Source organism: Camelus dromedarius, chromosome 18 (genome assembly GCF_036321535.1).
Source record: "Camelus dromedarius isolate mCamDro1 chromosome 18, mCamDro1.pat, whole genome shotgun sequence".
In the NCBI taxonomy this organism is placed as follows: Eukaryota; Metazoa; Chordata; class Mammalia; order Artiodactyla; family Camelidae; genus Camelus; species Camelus dromedarius.
The window spans coordinates 1,090,363-1,097,538 of record NC_087453.1 but is presented as its reverse complement, the minus strand read 5'-3'; the positions used below and the strand labels follow the sequence as shown (position 1 = coordinate 1,097,538).

The window sequence follows — 7,176 nt, the reverse complement described above, 5'->3', positions numbered from 1 at the left end:
TAATCGATACAGGTATTGCTGTGAACTTATTTATTTTTTAATTTGGGAAGAAGCCTTCTTCTTCTCTAGCAAGAGTGGCCTGACGGTGGTATGGGGACCACAGGAAAGAGAGGGACCATGACCTAACGACACGTCTCCAAGAGGGGAGGGACCCCATGACATGTGACTCCAAGGACTGAATTCTTGTAGCCAGGAAAGCAAAGCCCTTTTCACAGCCGCTGCCTCTCCTCCTGGCCAACCGTTCTCCTGAGATGATTAAAGGCCCCTAGTCCTCCCACAGCTCTAGGCCTGAGGGTGCAGCCCAGAGGGGTCTGTCCTGGGCTCCTCAGCGACACCCTCATGCATTTGGAAGCTTGTTGGAAAAAGACAAAGGCCGTTGCACATTCCTGTCTCACTGTCCACTAGTTCAGCAAAGGTCCACGGAGCACCAACTCCCTACTAGGCAGCCTTGCAGGGGCTTGGGAGTTGTTAGCAAGTGAAGCAAAGCAGGACCCCTGCTGCCCTCACCGTGGCAGTGGACATCCGGGCATCATCCTTCCTCTGGTGTCTCAGCGATCTTCGTCCGGGGCCCAGGAGATCACCCTGGTCAGCAGCCAGGACCCCATCCCGCCTGCATCACAGGGAGTCCCCGGAAGCCGGAGCCACCCAGGTGCCTGCCATCATCTCAGCCGTCACACCTGCTTCCCCCAGAAACGCAGGCCCCTCGTTGACGGATCTCAGCCCTTGGCCTGCAGGGACGGGCCAGCTCCCCGCCGACATGCGGCATTTGGAGTGGCGGGAGCGGGGCAGCAGGCCCCCAGGCTCTCGGGCCGGCCTGGGGCAGCTCCCGCGCAGGGCCCGGCCAAGGGTGCGGTCCTTTCCCTGGTGGACACAGCCGGACAAGCTCGGCCTCTCTCCAGCGCCTCACCGGAGCTTTCCTTAAAGGGTCCCAGCTGTTTGGGAAGCACCCGTGTCTCGGGAAATCAGAAGAGAAAGGGGCAAACATCTCAGAGCTGGAAGGTTCCGGCTGCCGCGTCGCCCGGGCTCCTCTGTGCACAGAGGGGTTCGAAGCCACCGGGGGCCCTGGACGAGGGCCTGCTGCCCACTTTGTAAAGTAAGGCCTTCTGAGTGACATTTCCTCTGTGGTTTTAAGCAAATGCCTTGTCATAATATTTGCACTAAGTTGCCTTTTATGATTTTTTAAAGCTAGACTGTCTCAAAAAGAAATCTTTGAAAAGAAGGCCAGCTTAGTGGAAAGGTCAAGGGGCTGGAAACCAAACAGCAGGCTTAAAGCGCCCCGGGGGGGGGGCACGTTTCCGCTGGCAGCGACCTAAGCGGCTTCTGCGGCTGGTCGGCAAAGAGGCCCCGGGGGACGCTGGCTGCTGCCTCCCCCTGCTGCTCCACGCGGAGGCGAGCACATGGCACGGTCCATGGTGGGACCCGCCGTTCCTGTGGGTGCAGGGATGAGCCCCTGAGGGGCCAACACAGTCCAGCGCCATCATCACTTCTTCTGAGACCTGGACACTCAGGTCCCAGTCCCAAGACCTGTTCACTGAACTGGTGGGCTTGTCTTCCAGAGAGCAAAACTGGGCTAATTTGGTGGATTTAAAGCAACTTTTGTTGCCCTGGGCTCTTGACCCCCCCACCCTCTGAAGTCCCCGCACAACCCACTCCACAGCCTTCACCGCCCAAGTCCTCACTGAGGGCCTGCGGCTGTGGCACTGACAGCGTCCGAAGCAGCCTGGCCCCCGGGAGCATCCATTCTACCTCTGTTCCCATTTTACAGACGGTTCAATCAAGTACAGAGAAGCTAAAACACTCTCCCAGATATTAGCAGCAGGTTCAAACCACGCATGTCGCTCTGAGCCTGCGTGCTGGCTTCCAGCAAAGGGACGTTGGTGTTTCCTTTGAAAGCTAAATTTTTAAGCACATACGTTCTCTGCAAGACTCCATGCGTGGTGAGAACGTGAGGTCTGGGGAGCAGGCAAGCCCAGAGCCAGCCGGGAACAGAAGAGATTAAGAAGGACTGAGCCTGAACTTCTCCCCCTGGATGGGGCCGGGGTCTGGGCAGGGCTCCTCACTCCCCACAGCAGGCTCCAGCTTCTGATGTCCCAGTATACCCCTGCAGCCAGCCAGGTCCACGGCAGGGACAGGCACAGACCCTGGGGCTGTGACCCCAGGGCCATCCCTCCCACACCCTGAGAACTGGGCTCTGCGGGTGATGTCTGATGACCACGTCCAGGAGGTGATGAGGGAGCCGGAGCATATGACACGTGCCCACAGTGGCACAAGCCACCGCTGGATGCCAGGCACAGGACCCAGCCTGCAGGGGGTTGGGCACTGCTTTGTTCTCTGCTTTCTGCTCCCCTTATCCCCCCTCCCCCCACACTCAGTTGTGCTTCCAGCAGCCTGTGGGCAGCCCAGGAATGAGAGGCGACCCAGCCATCCCCGCGGGAAGCCTCCTCTTTGGGCCCTGCCCTCCATAACCTCCTCTCCCCCACCAGAGGGGACCTGGGGGCAGCTCCCCTTGAAGGAGTGGGTAAGAAGTTGAGAAGACCAGGGAAAGGAGGCTGTGCTGCCTGAGGGTACCTGGAAAGGGCCAATATTCTCCACGCACCCCGCTGGATTTCCAGTTCCCCGGGGGCGCCCACCCCAGCCCGGATTGCTCCCCTCCCCACCCCAACCCGGGAGCGCACAAGGGCGACCGGCCAGCCCTGCTCTCTCGCGGGGCGGGGACAGCGGCTGGGGCCGCCTCCCGTCCCCTCCACCGCCCCCCACGGCTGGGCGCGCCCGCCGCCGCCGCCGGCTCAGTGGAGGCGCGGAGCCCGGGAGGGCGCGGGCGCGGCGGGCGGTGTGCGGGGCGGGTGTGCGCCGAGAGCGCGGGGAGGAGTGAGCGCGCCGGGCACCGGGCGTGCGCTCCGCGCGGCGCCGCAGGCTCGCCCCGCACAGCCGAGCCGGCGGTCGCTCTCCGGGGGAGACGGCGCTGTCGCCCCGGAGCCCGAGGAACCGCGGGGTCTGGTGTTCGGAGGCAGCCCGGCGAGCGCGCCGCCCGGAGCCGCGAGTCCGGAGGAGGAGCGGAGCCCTGAGCCCGGAGCCCGGAGCCCGGAGCCCGGAGGAGCCCGGAGGGACCCGGCATCCCCGGAGAGCGCGAGCCCCAAGCGCTGCAGGTGTCACGGTCCGCGTCGGGCGCTTCCTGGCTGGACGGCGTGCCCACCGCCCTCTCACGCCCTCCCCGCGGGCTCCCTCTACGCTGCCCCTGCCTGAGACGCGCCCACCCTCGCCCGGGGTTCCAGCCGCGGAGGCGCCAGACGGAGCCTCGGATCCCTGGGAGCGAGGCACCCCGCCCGCCCGGCGCATCCACCATGCGCCTCAACAGCTCGGCGCCGGGCCCCCGGGTCGCACAGGGCAGCGACCCCTTCTCGCTGCTGCCGCTGCCGTCGTCGGAGCTGGAGGGGGCGCTCCTGACCTCGGGCTTCGGCAACAGCTCGGGCAACGTGTCGGAGCCCGTCCAAGCAGCGCCCAGCAGCGACCTGGATGTGAACACGGACATTTACTCCAAGGTGCTGGTGACCGCCGTGTACCTGGCGCTCTTCGTGGTGGGCACAGCGGGCAACTCTGTGACGGCGTTCACGCTGGCGCGGAAGAGGTCCCTGCAGAACCTGCAGAGCACGGTGCACTACCACCTGGGCAGCCTGGCGCTCTCCGACCTGCTCATCCTCCTGCTGGCCATGCCCGTCGAGCTGTACAACTTCATCTGGGTGCACCACCCCTGGGCCTTCGGCGACTCCGTGTGCCGCGGCTACTACTTCCTGCGTGACGCCTGCACCCACGCCACGGCCCTCAACGTGGCCAGCCTGAGTGTGGAGCGCTACCTGGCCCTCTGCCACCCCTTCAAGGCCAAGACCCTCATGTCCCGCAGCCGCACCAAGAAGTTCATCAGTGCCATCTGGCTGGCCTCCGGCCTGCTGGCCGTGCCCATGCTTTTCACCATGGGCCAGCAGAACCGCAGCACCGACGGCCAGCACCCCGGCGGCCTGGTGTGCACGCCCATCGTGGGCACCGCCACCATCAAGGTCGTCATCCAGGTGAGCAGCCTCTTCAGCGGCGCGGGGCCGGGATGGGGGCGGGAGTGTGAGGGCACCAGGCTGGAGTCTGGCTTGGGGGCGAGGGTTGAGGGCACACCCTGGGAGGCCTCGGTGCTTCTCTTCCCCTCCCCCCAGAAGTAGTTTCTGGTCTGTATACACCCTGAGTGGGGGAAGTTGGGAAAATGTCACAAAGGAATTTTACTCCTGGGAAGCTGAAAGGGGCCAGGGGCAAGGGAGGAGGGGCGAGGGGCTTGAGAACAGCCTGAGTCCCACTTCTTCCCTCCTTCTGCTTCAGGGTTGCCAGGTCTCAGCTCCCCCCACCCCCGTCTCATCCCTTTCTGCCATCAGAGGGGACTGGAACCCAGATCACTGACTTCTCCAGGGGTGGGTGGGGGTCTGTGGACGGGCCTCAGGTGTGTCCACTCCCTGAGCTGGAACGTAAATGTGTGTGCTGGCTCCAGCCTCTTTCTGAAGAGAGTCCCTTCCATCAGCATCTCAGAAGGCACGTGGTCCCCCGAGGCCGGGTCCCTGTCCTCTGCAGCAGGACTGTCCCCAGGCCGCTCCCCAGAGCCTCCTGGCTGCCTGCCCCAGCCTACACATGGGAAGTGGAGCTCGACCTGAAGCTGCCTCCGGCCGGGTCCTATACTGAGTTTAGACTCCATTTTCCCGTCTGTGAACTGTGGTCATCAGAGCTCCAACCTCAGAAGGTAGAAATTCAAGAGAGAATGTTTGGGAAGGGCCCTCTGGGTTCCCCGCTTGCAGAAGCCCTCAAGGTGCTCTTACTGGTGATGGCGGTGACAACATTGTTCCTGCTGGGAGATTCTGAGGTATTTGGGCGTGGTGGCCGGCAGTGGACCTGTGTGAGGTGAACGACCCTGGAGCCGGGTGACCAGTGGCTCTCCGAGGGTCTGGTGGGAACCCAGCTGGGAGCCCTCCCTGGGAATCGGCTTGGCCGAGGCAGCCTGGCAGGGTAGGGGGCTTCTGGTCCTGGAGAGAAAGAAGTCTTATCAGGCAGGGCCCTGAAGTGGGAGGAGGGTGTCCGCCGAAGCTAGTCCTGGCAGAGATACCACTTTGAATGGCATCGTGGCTGAGGGTGTGGGCAGAGGTGGAGGCGAAGGGGCTTCCTCCATCCCAGGGTGGGAGAGGGAAGGAGCGTCTGGGCGGGACCTCCACACCCCTGCGTGGTAGGGGCGGGATGTGCCAGAGCAGCTGGCTGTCCCTGCTGGCTGTCCTTTCGTACCCCAGCCGCCAGCAGCCTCCCAGCGCAGAATTTGTGCCGCTGCCTCGGAAGCCCAAGTCTGACAGTGGTGCTGGGAAAGGGGGGGCTGGTGAGCCGGGGTGGGCAGGCCAGGGTGGGCGGCGCTGTCGCCTGCACGACCACCCTGGGCTGCAGCTGACCCTGCACAGGCCACTACCAGTGTAGACCGAGCGGGCAGAATTAGGCTCCAGGCCTCCCTTGCCTGCGCTGGAAACTCGTGCCTACAGGTGTCCCCGCTTGGAGTGGTCCCGGAAGCCGCAAGCGGCAGGGAGCTGGAGGCCGTGCCTCTGTGCTGACACCTTCCCTGCGCTGGAGGCGGAGGCAAACAGGGCGTGTGCAGTAAACAGTGGGGATTACCTTCTTGCTTCCTTTGAGGGCTTGATGGGCTGTGCCCAGGTTGGGGGCCAGCAACCACGACACCCGCCTTCAAAGGAGTGACATGGCAGGTCTGGGTCAGTGGCTCGGGGCCGGGGCACTCACTGCCCACCCAGGAGACGCCCCCGTGGGCTCAGCCAGGAGCAGCCGGGGTTGGGGTCAAGGACAACAGTGGCCGCAGAGGGGCACGACCCCTCCACAGCACCCTCGGCCTCGACCCCGTGGCCACCCCGCTGGTGCCGCAGACTCAGGCACCACCGTGACGTGGTCTGAGTCTTCTTGGTCAGAGGCTGTGACACCGGTACGGTCCAGGGCGCATCCTGGTCATTTGTCCACTTGGCAGACGTCTTTTGAGCACGCGCTGCAGAAGGTCGGCTTCTGCGCCCGCGGCTAGGGCCGCCTGAGCGTTTGCTGAGTGCTTGCTGGCTTCCGGGCGCCCTCGGAGAGCGGAGGTGCCATTTTTCTTTGAAGGTCATGGCACGTGCTTGGGAGAGACGCTTGGGAGAGACGGATAGGCTGATTATGAGAGACGCTCTTTGCTCTGTGAACCGGCTGCTCCGTGTGCCTGCAAGAACATTCCTTTTGGGCCAGCTGGGCCCTGGCCTTGCTGCCCCCCTCCCTTCTGCACCGCCATCCGCCATCCCAGGAGAGGGTTCCCAGGGGATTTTTCCTTCCCTACCCGGGCTTCTGGGCCACTTGGCAGACCTGGGTCCACTTCCACTGTTTTTAAACAGTGACATCTGTCCAGAGAGGGGCTGGGTGCCTGTATCTGTGTGTCTCCCTCTCGTGGACCATGTGTGGGAGGGTAGAGATGTTGGCCAATCAAAATGGCTGTCACTCAGGAGACGCTCATGTCCATGGTCACATGGACCCCAGGCAGCGTCCTGGACGCCCAGGCCATTAAAGTCTGACGTGCTTCCACGGAGGCAGAGGCAGCTGAGACCTGTCTCCGCAAAGTGCAAGAAAATTGGTTCCGATAAAATCAGGACATGGATCATTTCCCCAGAGTTTCTGTCCCTTGTCATCAGCCAAGCCCGGTGACCTCCTCCGCCCATCCGTCCACCGCCCACTCCCCATTCGCTGTTCCTCTTTTCCTTCCCGAGCCGGCTCAGCCTCAGTGATGCTGACACTCAGGGCTGAAGTTTAAGTCACAGGGTCCCCACAAGAGTGCTGTTACGTCGGGGAGACGTGGCAGACCCTGGAGCAGACACCCCCAGGGCTTGTGCCACCATGTGGCTCCTGCTGTATGCACCGAGGACCTGCACCCCTGCCCACCAGGTCGTAAGGCGGAGACAGGGCGGGGCTGTTCTGTATTAACGGGGATTAAAGAGCCGCAGCTGAGCGCAGGCGTGGTTTCCCAGCAGACCCCGGGCCGGAAAGGAGAACCACTGTGAGGACGTGGTCGAGACCGTGGCCGGGTTCAGCCCAAGGGTTATGTGGTGACGCTGTACCGACGCCCAGTGGGACGCCCTGATGTGG

The 7,176-nt window shown here is 63.5% G+C and overlaps 1 protein-coding gene across 1 annotated transcript; it reads left to right on the top strand.

The window, feature by feature from the left end:
- Nucleotides 1-3,256: 3,256 nt before the first annotated feature.
- On the top strand, nucleotides 3,257-6,091 carry LOC135318545 (neurotensin receptor type 1-like). Its single transcript, XM_064475973.1, has 2 exons — nucleotides 3,257-4,064; nucleotides 6,041-6,091. Exons 1-2 carry the CDS (start codon nucleotides 3,342-3,344, stop codon nucleotides 6,089-6,091), a joined length of 774 nt encoding a protein of 257 aa, XP_064332043.1. The 5' UTR covers nucleotides 3,257-3,341.
- Nucleotides 6,092-7,176: the final 1,085 nt, after the last annotated feature.

Coding starts and splice junctions, on each gene's coding strand:
- LOC135318545 (XM_064475973.1), top strand. CDS start 3,342: ATGCGCCTCAACAGCTCGGCGCCGGGCCCCCGGGTCGCACAGGGCAGC. Junction 4,065..6,040: donor CCATCAAGGTCGTCATCCAG/GTGAGCAGCCTC, acceptor TCCACTTGGCAG/ACGTCTTTTGAGCACGCGCT.